This window comes from Taurulus bubalis (genome assembly GCF_910589615.1).
Source record: "Taurulus bubalis genome assembly, chromosome: 19".
NCBI lineage: Eukaryota > Metazoa > Chordata > Actinopteri > Perciformes > Cottidae > Taurulus > Taurulus bubalis.
Genome location: NC_136607.1, coordinates 16,530,164 through 16,546,837, shown reverse-complemented (window position 1 = coordinate 16,546,837; position 16,674 = coordinate 16,530,164). Strand labels below are relative to the sequence as shown.

The following is a 16,674-nucleotide window of genomic DNA, read 5'->3' as shown; positions in this document are numbered from 1 at the left end:
GCTTAGTCCTGATTATTTCTCTCTCTCTCTCCTGCTACCTCTTCATATCTTTCCGTCACTCTGATTCTGCAGCTGATGCTCCGCAATCTTCTCAATGTCTCTGAATGAGGCAAAGACAATGTCAACTGAACTCAGACTTTTCGCAAACCTTCCACCGCCAGCGCTCCAACACTCACTCACTCACTCATTCACTCACTCACCCATGTTAACAAGATTTCACTGCCACTACCTAAATTGAATAAGCGTTTCTGACATGCGATGTAATGCTGAACATAGGATTATGGAAGCTTGTGTATGCGAGCACGTTAGGGACTTTCACCTCGTGAAAATTGTCCATTTCAGAAAGGTTCCACACCGGAAAAAACAACTCACGTTGGCTGGAAAGCAAAATTATCTCCTGATTGTAAATGAGATTATTCTATTTTCTGGCAGCCTGTACTCTGCTCTATATCTACTGTCAACTAGAGCTATGGGTGCTTACCTCCTCTCTCACTAGGCCTTGGCTCTGAGTGCATTTCCTCAGTGTCGTGCAGGCCTGTATGGCCGTGAAGATGAGACAGGACGGACCCTATTGTGATTGGATGGCGGTGATGAGGATGATTAACAACCGAATGGTGCGCGGACTCCGAAACTCGGTGCTGCTCTGAAGGAAGGCGAACCTCTGCCGTAGCAGGAAGTGTGTCAGATTCTCCGACGGGCGCCAGTGGAGGCTCAGACAAATGTCGGGTGTGTGACACACTGTCTGTTACTGGGGCTGAGCTGTCTGTAGCTCTGGTTTGTGCTGGTGGAGCTCTCGGGCCTGTTGCATCAGTTGCATGAGGACAGAGAATGGAAATGCAATGAGGAATGAGTAGGCTCAGGCATTAGCATTAGAGATGCAGCATCAGATTGTTTATCCAAAGAAAGCCTAGCTTTCCCTTTTTCCTCTTCAAACGTGCACATACACACACACACACGGGCACGTTCAAACACACACAGAAGTGAGAACACACAATGATGGTGTGATTTCACACTGCTGAGATAGGCTAAACTCAAAAGCTGTTCCACAACCCTTTCAGTGCTGGAAATTGTCTTTTTTTGTGTGTGTGTGCAAAACACAGTGACTGTTAAAAGGTGTGACTATTGTTAATATGGCTGTAAAATGAAAACATACAGTGTTTGTCAAAGTGTATTACTCTGTTTTACACTTCCAGTGTTGTGTACGGATGTGTGCATATGTGTTTGCACACACTCAGTTTTGTCATCTCCAAATCTGAGAGATGAAATATAATAGAATGTTAATCTCTCACCTTCACAACAGTAACTAATTAACTCCTGAGCTATAAATACAGTACTGTGGCGGTACAATATATTAACTATGACAGAATATGAATACATTAAACTACTGGTACAAGTTGCTGTGTTTAAGCTGTTGCGATGTCCTGACTGATCAGCATGCTATTTTCCACTAATGTGAATCTTAAATTATTTAGTGGCCACAAGTTTATTCAAGTTACTGAGAGAGTATAATTGTGATGGTAGATTTTTCAGACTTGTTGGCTGCACCGTTTTGTTGATACATGGTATGTTGTATGTTTGTTGTAAATAGAATATAAATATCCTAGAAATACTCCATTTACTGGTATGATAGTACTTGATAGTAAAGACTTTGGATCTGAGCTCTAATTTGATTTATTTTGGTCACTGATCCCCAATTGTTACTGAAAAAAATATGATGTGAACAAGACCAAGTAAATCAAAGTGTGCAACACACCGGCGGTGTTATGACACCTTTTTTTTTCTCTTTCCACATCCAAATGACTACATACATTTTTTGTTTAAATCATTCTGTTGCCTGGAGAACAGCGTGTTTCCCACCATAATAAAGTATGTAAACTAGACAGTGGAAAAACGTATATAGAGAAGGCATTAATCTGGCACAATAAAGAGGGATCTGGAAGACTTTCATTTCAGGCTAGTAGGGGATTTGAATGCTCATCATCATTCATGAAAGCATGAGTTCACTTTTACCGCACTACAATCATGACTAGTCTCATACTACCTAGTGTGTGAGTCCCTACCTCCACCTGGATCAGAATGATGAGAGTTTAGAGAGATGAAATGTACGTTTCCAACCCGAGAAACGGAGCCGCTGGAGGCAATGGACTCTGCGTGTAAAAGTACAAAGTGAGAAAAAAATGTTTGCAGCAAGGCCAAGGTCTTAGTGTCATTTTCAGCCATACAACAGCGCCATCACTCTCTCACGCAATGCATCAATAATCTAAGCCGATTCATTACATCATCCTGGGACATGTGCCTGTCTGTCTGTACAGATGGACTCCACGACACACACTCTGGCACGCACACACACACACACACACATTTCGGCAAGCAGTGTCCAGTCCCTGCTCACCTGCTCGGACACATTTGTAGGTGTCTTCCGCACAAATGCATTTGCATATAATGAGATCATTTGTCACTTGTATTAATCTAGCCAGATAAATGATAACAATAATGTTTAATGCCACTTGTCAGTCTCAGCATTCTCATCATTTATTACCGGAGTGCTGGACATTGATTTAGCTTCGCACTAATGAAGCCATTGTGATTCAGGATCAGTTAACGTTTTTTCTCCCCAGAACACCTAATGGTGGCAGTCGGAGTGAGAGCATGTATCTTTGTAATATGTCACATGATCTTCCAGACATGATCCAATCCCTCTCAATCTAAGGGCAAGTTCAATCTTTATAAAAATGCAAGGATTTCAATAGACGGGATTGAGAAGAGGATGGTGGACAGACAGGAGAGCGTCTGATGGAGTGCAGTACATCTCTAGAGCCTGTGAGTGTGCATACACTTGTCTGCTAGTCCTTTATTTAGGCTATTCTACAGCTCTGGGACGATGAAGTCATGCGGGGTCATGGTGGCTGACCGGGCTTTAGGATTTGGTTTGTCTGACCTCCCCTCCCCCTTCGCCCAACGCCCATCTGTCAGCGGACCAATGGGCTGCGGGCTCCGTGGATCAGACTCTCTTGCCAATAGATCGCTAATCCTCATCTGAGCATGCTCAGTGACTTAACTGGGACAGGGACATGACAAAGGGGGCAACGACTATGACATGCTGTCCAACCCATAAGTCCTGCTGTAATGTGCACAAGGATGCGTTCGCAGCACAGACTACAGTCTGTCGTATTATTTGACTTTACTGTAAAATCCCACAATACATACCTAAATTGGGATTTGCGTTTTCAAATTCCTGGGAAAAGTAATAATACTGAACATATGATTCATATAACAAACTTTTATGTAGAGGAACATTTTGAAAATGAACTCCCAGGCTGCTTTAACGGCTTTACTAAATAGTTTTCTCAACACATATTGTTGTTATTACTATTTTAAAGTATAAGCTTTGAATGCGTGTTTAAATGCAGTTGAGAACCAGAGACGATAACTAAGTACAGAAGTTGTTATCTGATCTAGTTTTTAACGTCACAAGTCCTTCAGCCTCACAATACGATAAAACGTGTGTGTGGCTGTGTGTGTGTGTGTGTGTGCGTGTGTGTGTGTGTGTGTGTGTGTGTGTGTGTGTGTGTGTGTGTGTGTGTGTGTGTGTGTGTGTGCGTGTACAAACAGCAATGGCGGCCGCTTTGAGAGAAGAGAACCTAAGACCTCAGATCCCCGTGAGGAAAAGGAGGGGATGAAGATGATTTATGGGTTTCACTGAACTGCACCATATGCGCGCCAGAACTCCACATGTACAAAGACACACACACACACACACACACACACACACACACACACACACACACACACACACACACACACACACACACACACACACACACACACACACACACAAACACACACACAGAAAACAAGGCTTTGCTCACATCAGGGTCAGGTTCAAGCCAAATACACTTCTCTAAACCTGGGATAAAAGAGACACGAATACAATGGTACAATCTTCCTCTCTGATGTCCCAAAAGGACAACTGAGTATTTTAGTTTAAAATGTAATATATTGGAAATGATGTTAATTTGTTTTTGTTTATATATATTTAGTGTATTCATAATTTAGAAGAAAGTGAATTGATTTAAATATATCTTATATATATTTGAATGCCAATTATTTAGGTGGATTAAATTAAATAAGAAAATAAATAATACATATTAATATGCAAAAATGGCACAAAAAAACCCACGTATTAGCTCCTCAAATGCTATTTTTTTCTTATTTACAATTTATGATGATTTTCAAAAAAAAAAATCGAAATAATCTTTACATATTAGCCCTGTTATCGAGGTAAAATATAGCTCAAACAATCACATTATGCCTGTGAATGTAAAATAAAAGTACATGTGATGTTCCGTGTCCTTCAGCGAGCTTTAAAAAGCTTCAAAGGACTGTAACTTTGTACAACGTCAAAGCTTCTGTCAGACCCTTCTAACTCACAGCTCATCAGTGAATTCTTTGACTTCCCCACCGATGTCAGCCATGCAACAAAAGTGCTGTGCTGTTCAACAAACGCTCCTAATGGATTTCCTTCTGACAAAAAAAGAAGAAGAAGAAAGTCTGACGACATCACAGCGATGCCGAAATCCCAGCTCCTCCCACGTCCTAAGTGCTTTTCTGGAGGAACATAAGAGTTCCGCTGCCGACCAAGATGGCAGGTTTAAATTTAGCATGACGAGGGCGAGCTGGGCTTCGAGGTCCACTTTACTGTACATTCAAGCGGCTGACAGAATATGTTCACGTCCATCCCGGGCTGCTTGAAATCAGTCAGTCAGAACAAATAAAGTCTAGATGTCCATACAGTTTGACACCCACGCTCCCAAGACGGGACAAGTCTGGCATTAAGGTCAGAAGATATAGACGACCAGGGAAATGTACAGCTGAAGACCTCCAGTAGGTTGCAGGGTGAATTATGTATGATAGACACACAGACACAAACACACTGCATGTCAGCGTCTATACGCACAGACACACACATTTGCTTTGTCACAAGTGAGCATGCCTGCTGTATCATGTGAACAGCTGTGGCCAGTGGTGGAATACGTATTCAGATCCTTTACTTAAGTTAAAGTAACAATACTGCACTGTACAAATACACCGGCGCAAACAAAATATACAACTTTTTGTATTTTAGAAAATACGCTTTCTGGTTTTCGAGGTATCTGCCCGTCAAATGAGAAGTCTCTGTTGTTTCTGCGAAGCTAAACTAAACCGCTGCAGGCTGTCGCTTCATATCGGACCCACAGACAGGCTGAGTGGTATCAATCTTCTTATCAAACTCTCAGTAGCAAAGCGAACAAAGGCATTTCCTTCATTGTCAAACTATCTGGAAGGAAGACGGATAAGAGGAAAATGTTGCCTTATTCTCGAAATGTCCTGAAACCAATTGGCCTCCATTCAAATGACGTCTTTGCAATGGCAGATCTTTCTGCAGTGTGTGCAGGGTGGCATGTGTTTATCTACAAAGTATAGTAGCTACTAACTGTCAAGTACCTCTGGCTACGGCTAATGCACTTTTCCGCACCTTCCCGAGGGGCTCCAAAGGGCTCATGGGTAATAGCCGGGGACCATTCAGCTTCTGAGACTGTTGTGGCACTCTTTGATTCATTCACCTTCAGGTACACGCTCTGTTTCACCTTCAGCTTCAACTTCTCCTTCAGTTTTACACCCTCCGCTTCAGCTTTAGCTTCACCCTCTGTCTCATCTTCACCTTCAGTGGCAGTAAATGCTCAGCAACACAGGTAGAAATGGGGTATTAACAAACAGAAACTGAATCTCTGGGAACCTGAAACTGAACCACTAAACTCATTATCAGCCCATTAGCAAGCATCATTTGTCTCTTTGATAAATCATAGCCATTATTTTGTATCTAATTGTGAGAGGAGACCTTTTAAAAGGAGACTTCTGCAGTGCAGTCCAATTGCTCAGTCTATCCATGCATCAGCCTTTTACTGTCCGGCCATGTGGAGAACAGCCCAGTGCTGTCAGGGTTGATGTTGCCACTTTGCCGATCGTTTCTGTCTAACAGCTCGGAGGCTGAGAGCCTCTCCAAAGAGAGAATCCCTAATCAAATTCCCTTTTATTCCTGCCTCCCGGAGCTCCTCACCCGGAATCACACTGCATTACAACACTATATGCCCACATCCTTCTCCAGCATTTTCTCTGTCTGTCTTTTCTCTCTCAGCCCCCCCCACCCCTTCTCTTTCTTCAATCCATCCGCAGCAGCTTTAGTCTAAATAAGAAAAGCAGAACTGTGGAAGAATTCCTCCTGTGCAGGTTAGTGTGATGTGCTGTGATGAAAGGACATGGCGACAGAGAGGCCTATTAATAATGAAGCACACAGGGCCCAAGCTGCAGCACTGTGAGAGGAGATGCAGGAAAAGAGAAATGACTGAGTGTAGCGCCAGCTGAACATCACAGGAGAGAGGGAGAGTTTAGGAGACGTGCTGAAAGCGAGGTATGGGGTTAAAACTTACATTTCGAAAAACAATGCAACAAAAAGGGGGAGAGACAATGCAGGAAGAGAAAGAGAGAGAGAGAGAGAGAGAGAGAGAGAGAAAGAGAGTGGAATTCCACCTCCTCTGCGTTGCATTATTACTTACTAGAACCGGAGGGGGAACCAGCAATTGTACCTGAAAGAGAATAAGAAGAGGGAGAGGAGATGAGAATTTGTTTATTTATGCATTCAATTTGCCTAAAGACTTGACTCTGGATCATTCATCAGACTCAGGTGGCAGAGAGAGCTTAAGAGCTGTTCTGCAAAATAACGGTTTGTTGTAGACCACCTCTCAATGTCCGGGAGTAATTACTGGGCTTGCACCGCCTCCCCCAGCCGCCCTAATTTGCCCCGTTACTCTTCCCCCAAAATGCTCACATTCAGAGGTCCTCATCACATATGTATGTTTCAGGAGAGCTCTGCCACTTTGCATGGCTTGAATCAAAACCTTTTTTCTTGCATGTTTCCCAAAATTGTATTTATAGTTGGGGTAGCTTGGCATGCATAATGCAGTCTGTGGAGACCAAACTGTTTCGTGAGCCATGGCCATTTTGTGTACGATTTCGACCGAGCAAGTTTGAATTTTTAAATTCCACTAATGGGATTCAGGAGTTTAAAAGGGCGGTGATGGCTTCTGAAGTTGTGTGTCAGCATTAAAACTGGGTTGGAAGCAACAGCATGATTTATAAAAATAAAAAAAAGGGCTGACAATAGATCCATTCTATGCAGTGTGTGCAGGAACAGGTGTATGTGAGTGTGTGTCTGTGTTTGTTTGAAAGGAGAAAACTAGGGAGGGGCTGCCCTAGATATATTTTTATATCATAGCTACTGTAGCTGGCTACACTCTCCAAGAGGATTTCCCCCCACGCACTCCCACGTTGTCACACAGAACTGATCTGCTCTCTGCATTGAGGAAAACGACATTTCAGAGATCTCCATCTCTACATCGTCTTCTCTGAACTTCTCCTTTCTTTTCAACTTCTACCCTTGATCCTCTCTTTCATTCAGAACCTCGGAGATGACAACATCCATAAATCCATCAGTCAAGTGTGCTGGAAATCACTGCATGAATATTCATTTTGAAATAGAAAATGTAATCTTATGAGCCATCGTCTATGATTAGAAAGATTGAAATGAATGGCTTTGAGCCACAGGAGAAACTGGGATTATTATAGCAGCAAAAATCGGACTAAAATAGAACAATATAAGAAAATAAACAAAATAAATAACAATTCAAACCATATTATCGTCATTGTGAGAGGCCAAAGTAGACTTTATTCCCATTATTTGCTCTCTAACAGGCACTGGGCAATATTTCAAATGTTTTCTGTGCAGGAGCTATCAGTGACCCACAATCAACTAATGGGACTCAAAGCTAGCATTAGCATAAGCATTAGCGGGGCTAAACTACTGCCAATAACTGCTGACGGAGCACTAAGGTAACATAAAATAAGTTGAGCTAAGACTTCAACATCAGCTAATGGAGCAACTAGCAAGCACGGCGTCTCTCTTTCATACCAAGAGATAGAGTTAGAAGAGACATGCTTTCACATCTCATGTTTGTAGGGTGAATAAGAGTCTACCGTGAGTTAGCTTAGCTTAGCATCAAGACAGGCTCTTCCTGATGACAACAAAAGCTCATGAATTAATATGTTTTGTCTCATTTGTATAATCTGTACAAAAAACAAAGTGCAAAGACGTCAATTCACGTTTTACCCGGGGTTATGTGCTTGACTATTTCAAATGAGTTGTAATATGTTACTTGCTGAGCTTTGCAGGTGCTTGTTAGAGAATTTAGTTCCCTCCCGACAGACGCAGGCAAATTTTCCCCCCCGTGTTTCTAGTCTTTATGTTAAACTAAGCTTAGTAATATCAATCTTCTCATCGAACTTTTCTTTTAAATGCAGAATAAATCATCTTAAATCTTCTTCTCGGGAAACATATTTAAGTGTTGCAACTTTGATCAATTAATAGTAAAAGCCAAGGCAAATGTAGAGTCAGCAGTATTGTATCTAGCTGTGTGTCAGATTGGTGAGTTGATGAACAGATGAGCATGTGTTAGGTACGTACAGGTGTTGGGGGTTCCATTGGGTGCTGGCAGGTAGGAACCAGCCTTCCAGGACTTGGCTTTGAAGCCTTTCTTGCAGCGCTGACAGTCCTGGCCCGTGGTGTTGTGTTCACACTGGCACTGGAGGTTCCCATCCTGCAGCAGGCACTGGGAGGCGTGGAGGTTACACTTACACCTTTAAAAAAAAAGAAAAAAGAAGGAGATTTCACAGATGAGATGACATGAGAAAGCGAAAGTTGTAATCACACGCTGGTGGTGAGTGTTAATGATGTTAGTAATGAGTAGTGCAAATAGTGAGCGTTAAATGTCTGATGCAGACATGGAACACAAATCTATTGTGGGGGAATTACATTATAGTAGAACAAGATTAAACAAGATCAAGATCATAGGATTAAGGTACGTAAGGTTCTACGTAGTCTGTTGTTTACTGAGCAGCCACCGTAAATTACACTGCACATCTGACAGAGAGAGAAAAAAGAAGACAGGTTTACTTGCTGCACATCTTGAACAGCACTTCCTGTCAGAAGACATGTTGTATCTCAATCAGACCTTTCGGGTAAAATACAGGATAGATAAATAAAAAGTAGTCGATTCAAGAAAGTGATTATTTTTCAAGCAAAGACCCCAAAGATTCTTAGGGATCAGCTTCTCAAGTGTGAGGATAATAAACCAGATATCTTTGAGTTTTGTTAATTGGATAAAAAAGGAAATGTGGTCACTTTTCATTTACCTAAGAAGCAATTTATGGAGTAATTAACAAATAATCATTTAATTGATCATTCAAATAACTAGTTGCAGCCCTAATTGAATGTTATCACGTCGTAAAAAAAAAAAAAGACCCAATAAAGACCCAATATGTATGTCGTTTTGGTGTGATTTTGTGTGGAAGTGTATTAAATTGAATTTTCATACAGAATAAAACTATCGCTTCTTGCGTCTCCTTTTTCTGAATAAATCTGCAGCACAGGGAAACATCGAGCAGGTCGGTCCAAGATTGTTGGTAATGTATTTCCCCACTCTCTCTCCAAGCCCGCCATTTTGGAGCAAATTGTTGTTTACAATTACTGCCTGTGAAATGCAAGTGTCTGAGTGTGTGTGTGCTCGCATGACCGTAATGTGCACAGAGCGACCTCGGCAGAGGGCAGGGTCCAGGTGGGCTGATCCAGAGGTTGAAGCTCGGCTGGGAAGGAAATGAGGATCTTAAGGACATTGGGCAGCTACGACTTTAAATTACAGCCTTTTCCAGATGAGCGACTGGACTCCAATCCAGTTTGTTCCAGAGGAGTGAACAGCTATCCGTCTGCATCAAATATTCAAAGAATGGCCCCTGTATTCTGGCAGGATGACTGCTTCAATCTTCCTTCCTCACACTAATCTGCGCTTTCTCATCAGTTTTTTTCTTCTTTTTTTCTGTGGTTTATGCTGTCGGCCTACCAACCTCGATCCTAGTTAACTTTACATACAGAATAACGATGACTGAAACTTAGAAACGCACAGGAAACTTCACAGGGAAACAAAATGGAGGCAGTCGATCATGGCGCGTTGCCTCACATCACATTGTTGCTTGCAGTCCTATAAATTACCCATGTTTCTCTCTGATCACCTGGACGAGCTGACAGGACGTGCCGGGGAAAATCCATCCGTCGACAAGGCCTTGTTTCCTGCATGCCTTGAAGGACACGAGCTGTCCACTTAGCGGAGAGGGAAATTGAACATCTCTTTTTCATGGAGGAAATGGAGAGAGAGCGAGTGTGTGTGAAGTGGGACAGGTGTGTGTGTGTGTGTGCGCGCGCGCTCCTGTTTCTGCCTCCAGTGATCGTGAAGCATTTAACCGAGAGCGGCGATGACAGCCAACAGATCTGAGAGGCAGAGGCGCGGTGACTAATGTCTGGATTGAGTGACTGACAGCGCCGAACATATCACCGCTTCTCATCTCCTGCATTTTCGGTGATAAATCTCATCCGTCTCTTCTTAAAAGAGGAAGCGCCGCTGAGTGCAGGATCTAGAAGTTGTAGTTTAAAATCAATACTGGACAACAAAGTGATTTTCGAGGTATACGCTGCTGTGCAGTTTGTGTCTTTGCAGGCCTAATGACTGCAGCCTACTCGAGGAAATGTCCTCCCGCTTGTCAGTTAGCTGGACAGTCGACGTATAGAGGTTAAAGCGTGCATGGGCAGATGAGTCTGGATTCATAAATGCACCTTCACGAAATGCGACTGGAGTCCTAACAATAACCAAAACCTCTGCTATGTCAATATATCACGGAAGCGTCCCCTTGACCTGCTTTTCTGACTCCTGCCACATAGTACAGTCAAGGAAGGCCAGGAGTACTTCTCGCCTTGCACTCCTTCCACATGAATGATGTGACACTCCAACTTTTTATGTGCCGAGTCTCTTTAGCTCTCTCTCTCTCGGATGACAGCTTGCACTGGGATTTCTCCCGATCCCTCCTCCCCTCTTTGGTCCCTCAACATACAAATAATACATGGACACAATCATATGTTAATGTGCAAGATGTCTGCCTTCACTGCAAAGTCATCAAAGTAGGAGAAGCAGCTCTGAGCTGGAGGAAGTTAAGACAGGACAGCTGGATCCATCCCAACCCTGTCTATTTACTCAGAGAGAGAGAGAGAGGGATGAAATTAGAGAAGGTGAGGGGAGGAAAAGACAAAGAAGGACAAGAAGAGAAAGCTGGGTAAGAAAGGGAGTTTAGGAGCAGAAGGAAGTAAGTGATTCAAATGTATTCCAGTCTGCATTAGAAACCACACACACAAGGTGGTGGTTTAATTAGCAGGTGTAATTACGGGTCAATACTTCTGTTTATCAGTCTGTTGGAGACTGTCCGTCTCGAGAAAAATAAGCGTATCATTTGTTTCAGCAGATGGGCAAAAACAACTTATATTTTACGTTTTAAAGGACAAAGCCTCCAGCAGCCGTTGGAATTATGAGTCTTGTCCATTGGGAGCAAAGGAGGAAGTCGGGTGATGTTACTGTAGAGCCACAAAGTCTGCAGAGGAAGGAGGTCGCGGTGGATGGATGGGTCAACAAAGCGTCATGCTTAAACTCTGGAGACCGCAGTTTGCTCCTCATTTCCTGCAGACATCCAGCGTTGATTTATTTTAATGCCTTCACCAACCCAACACAGGATCTTTCCACAACACCAACCACGTTGTTTTTATGCTTAAACCTAACCAAACCTTCAACCATTGTGGCGTAAGATCAAAACACGGTTTTACTATTGAAACAGACATACTGTCACAAAGAGCTACATATTTGTTATATTGGGGTGGCATGGACTAAAAATGAATGCCAAAAAAAGGAAAAAAGCCAGCCAGAAATGAAAGGCCAAAAATGTGAATACGAAAAAGAAATCAAAGACTATATAGTAAATGAGTTACTTGACTTATTTGCTGTAAAGACTGTTCACTACTAATAAGTATCGTTCCGCTCACTAACCAGTTTATTAATGAGTCATTCCTGATTAAAAGGGAATCAATATTTAGTTTTAGTGTTTTGGTGTTACCTCAACTAAAATGGTCCAACATAAATATGTTGTTACTCCATAAATGCTTTAGATTAGCATCCAAACAATACAACTAATTGCAAAAGGGTATGCTTGAAAAGAAATGTTACGCGGAATTAACTTTTTTTTTTCATCAACAGAACGCTTTTCATGAAAATATCAAAAGAAATATTGATAACATTTTAAACTGAATGTCTCTGCAGAACGTTCACTTCCATCTCGCTCTTGCATTACAGTATTCACTTCCTCGGCTACATAAGAAGCATGTGTATGGTTGTGTTTAGGTTAGAGAGACTGTGGTCTCGGTTAAGCTTTTCAAAAATTGCGACTCAAAAACCATGACTGTAGATGGGATATGTCTACGTTTCTTTTTCTATATTTAACCTAAATCATTATCTTTCCCTATCAAAGTGTTTTTGAAACCTACACCTAAGCATGAGCACAAAGTACTGGACTATGTTCCCCTTACCGCTTCCCTGCAGTGTCTGCGTGGTACAAAGATAAAAAATGTTGCCACTGAAAATAATTCAGACGGCAATTACGTTTCCTCCAAAAAAGAACAAAACCATTTAGCAGGTTAAATGCAATCAGAGAAATAACTGGTGCATGTGTCTTGTATGATCCATGTCTACATGCTCACACTATGTTTTTTTTCTCAATGATCTGTACTTATTACCTAATGGACCGATTAGTTGTCGGCCTTTCTGTGCCCGTGTGCTTCTCTGTCCGTTCTCCCCGCAGTCTGTCTCTCTGAAGTCATGTCAGCGCTGTTTATTTAATGATGCGAGGACTGCCTGTTTTAGACAGCAGAGACGCAGCAATTAGGAGAATAAATAATAAGAAAGATAAACAAACATCAAGGGGGAGTCATGTGGTGGCAGAGCCTGAGAAAGCAGCTGGAAGCAGCAGTTAATGGGGCTTTATCTGTCTCTTTACTGTAGTCGATGCCTATTCCTCTATTTCTCTCCGGGGACATTGCTATCACTCCCGCTTTCTTACTTTCGGTTTTGCACTCTCCTCCCACTATTATTTTTCTTCTTTTTTTTTTTTTTAACTTTTGCTCCCAAATTCCATCTACTGCAACCGTTCCAGTCCTCCAGTTTTTCTTCACGCAACCTCCTCTTTGTTCATCCATTTTTTCCCCCCTCCATCTATTTCTGTCTGTCTGTCTATGCTGCCCTGACTCCTTTTTAAATGTTTTTTTCTTCTTCTTCACTTCTGCCCGTAACTGAGGAGTGCATTGAGTAAATTGGGTTGTGGACTTGTGTTGTAGAGGAGTAGGTGGAGGAGAGAACAGGGGAGGGAGGGTGAGGTGTGTATAGACGATGCGGGGGGCTGAGCAGTCAGTGCAGCGGGGGAGTCGTGTCAAAGCCCTGACAGTCCGCCTGCCTCCCCGACCACAGCGGTGAGACTCGGAGGAGGAGCAGGAGGAGGGTCCGCGTTGACGTGCTCTAACCTGTGATGACAGACCGCATCGATGCGGCTCTGACCCAGCAGGATAGCTCCCTCCTCCTTCCACTCTGTGTTCGATCAGCCGTCACTGAGAAGGCCCACTCGCTATGTGCAACAACTCCCTCCCCTGATACCACAACCAGGCTACACAGCCTGCCGGAGCTACAGCGGAGTGAGAGCCTAATGGGCAATGAGGGTCGGCGCTTTTGTGAGAGACTCAACATCCAAACCAGGGCTGACTGATGGCACGGAGGTGTGCGTGCAAATGCAAAGGCGGTGATTGAAATAGGAAATGAGAATACATCTTGGGCCCAGTATTTGAAGAGAAAAGAACAATATTTACATATTCATTGCTTCTGTATTCTTCATTGAGGGAGAAGGAGTAGATGGGGATTGGTCTTATTTATTGAAAGATCATGATCATGGACTTTTGTTGTTGTCTCTGTTGTTTTAATTGTGTCTTTATTATTTATGGTTCACTGGGCTGTGCCACAAATTGCCCCTTTGGGGACATTCAAATGCTTTAAGTCTAAGATGTCATTTTAACTAGGCAGTTGAACTTCTTTATAGGATGAACCATATCAGACATAAAACATGCCTGGAGGTGATCTTTAAAGTATGTCCATAAATTCAAATCTGATTGGTGGAAGGCGCGGCCTGCGGGAAGGCCGCCCCCCGCCCCCAAACATCGTGCATCCCGAGCACGACGGCGAGCGGCCGGGCGGAGAGTGGGTGTTGCGTGAAGCTCGGATCATTGATCAGCTGCACGCCTTATTGGCTTCTGCCGAGGTCTTTATCACCACGTCCCCTCCCACTTCCTCCCTCGCCTTGCCTCGTAAATCCCGAGCAGCTAATTGGACATGACTGCGTTTATGTTCCAGCTTCATAAATTTCTTTCTCTGAAGGGAGAGGATCGATTTTCCTCGAGTGCAACCTCCCGTAGCAGGAGAGCAGCGTGAGTCTCTTCAAACGCTCCTTCTCCTCCCTCAACCCCCCTCCCCCCCCACAATCCATCCTTACTCTCACATGCTTGCTCCTTCTCTCTCCCTCCAGACTAAACAGGTAATCTATAATTGACCTCCCCTGCAATCATGTGGTGAGCAGGGATTACGCTGTGCCTCGTGTTCATAACCACAATAATTATTTCACACGTTTCTATTAACCCGTCACCCCTCATTCATTAATAACCAAACTTGTGGCTTTTTTTTTGTCATCGCAACAAATCATCCCACTCAAGCTCATTATCCGTCAGTGTCTAATGAAAGATGCGGACTGCAAAAAGACTACAAATGTTTTTCACACATTTCCTGCCTGTCATGTTAAATCTCCCTCCATCTTTTTCTAGTTTCTCTGGTTTTTAAAACAAAAACTATTTTTGTGGGGTGCATCACAAAAGCCATCTAACGGGGAACACCCTTGATACTGAAGCATGGGTATCAAGAGTGTATGTGTGGCGTCTCCTCAACACGCACAAGCACATAGATACAGGCTCTCCCTATATCTATGTTCAATGTTGAACGGCCACTGGGTGTTTTTGGGCCTCTGCAGGGAAAAGCTGAGTGAAATTGTCCAGCAAAAATACATCTTAAATTATTCAAAATGCAGGAATGACCTTGATTGTCTTTGCAATCCACACCCTGTGTGCGTGTGTGTGTGTGTGTGTGTGTGTGTCTACTATGCAGTGTATGGGGATGTGTGACCTCCCTGGTGTGTACGTGGGATGATTCATTATATTAGCACAGTTTGCTCTGAGTTAAGTCTTTTAGTTTGTGATGGACTAGATAGAGGGATGGATGGTGAGAGAGAGAGTGAGAGAGTGTGTGAGACTAAGCGTACGAGTAAATTATTTACACAGACTACAGTAACTGACTATTGCGTGCGTGCACCGTCCTGAGAGCCTCGCTCTGATTGGTCGGTTTGAGTCGTGTAAAGAGCAGTTGGGCAGTTGGCAGAGTTGGGTCCACTTTGAGCTACTCGCTCTCTGAAGTATGTACTGTATGCACAGCACCAAATAACTAAATAATGGAGCCCGGGCACATCCTGTTCTCCAGTCCGGACCTCAGAGGACCGTTCTCATGAGCACAGCAAAGGCTGTGTGTGTGTGTGTGTGTGTGTGTGTGTGAGAGAGAGAGAGAGAGAGAGATACTGGAACAGTTCAGGTGTGGGTTACATACCAGCTGTTTAAAATGTGCTGTTTTTGCTGGTCTTTCAAACTGCAGGGGTAATTAATATGTAGCTTTCAAAGGATTTTGTCACCCTGGCTGTTTCCAGTAAGACTTTGTGTAAGATGATAGGACACAATTTGTAAATAACTTTCTTGTTCACTTCAACAGTGGGTAAACCCTTTTTTTTTAAAAGCGTCTCAATGATATGAATTGATTCAGATGCAGGGTCCCTTTTATTAATATTAGTAACCACACTGACTCTGGAGTGTATGTTGATGTATGTGCCTTTCTTGCCTGATTTAGTGTACAGTTTATTTGACCTATCTTTAAAAAATACTCATTGCACATTCGTGAACAGTGGCAATGTGCAGTACAAATGATTCCAGACTGAACATTTCTATCATAGCAGCTATGGACACTGGAGCGTATCATCATGGAGAATGACTTGCTACTGTTGTCACTTTTTTTCCCTTCTTTTTCGGGCCTGTTCAGACCAACTTCAGCACTGGATGAGAAACGCAGGCCGTTCATTCACTGCAACAACAACAACAAAATGCAAGGTCGTCCAGCAAAAATGTTGAACCTGCTCAATTTGCCGCACAGTTACATCATGCAGGAAGACGTCGGCCAATGAAATACATGCGCGCTCACACGGAGAAAGATATTTCCTCTATTTACTTTTTGACTGTCGCAAAAAAAAGTTACAATGATTGCCGTGACGACAATTTCCTAGCGTCTCAGTGTATTATGAGTGTGCAATGTTTTGGACACACTCAAAACTGAACTTCCTGGATCGTGTTTCATCGCCTCGTCTGTACCCGAATAAACAAGCCGCCGCCAGTTTAACCCGAATGTTTTTTAGCAGAGCTTCTTTTGATCTGAACAACCCCTAAATCATTAAAATGTGTCCATCAGAACTAACTGTGAGATCTAAAGCGTATGGGGAGAAAAAGTACTCAAGTTCCCATAACTACTGATC

General features: G+C 43.0%; 1 protein-coding gene across 1 annotated transcript in view; it reads right to left on the bottom strand.

The window, feature by feature from the left end:
* ntng2b (netrin g2b) overlaps positions 1 to 16,674 on the bottom strand; it is a gene marked incomplete at both ends in the record, with an annotated part of 54,702 nt that overhangs the window by 15,199 nt on the left and 22,829 nt on the right. Inside the window, 2 exons of the mRNA XM_079235326.1 lie at positions 6,594 to 6,623; positions 8,558 to 8,730. Of these exons, the coding sequence (XP_079091452.1) occupies positions 6,594 to 6,623; positions 8,558 to 8,730 (203 nt within the window). The remainder of the gene's footprint in view (positions 1 to 6,593; positions 6,624 to 8,557; positions 8,731 to 16,674) is intronic.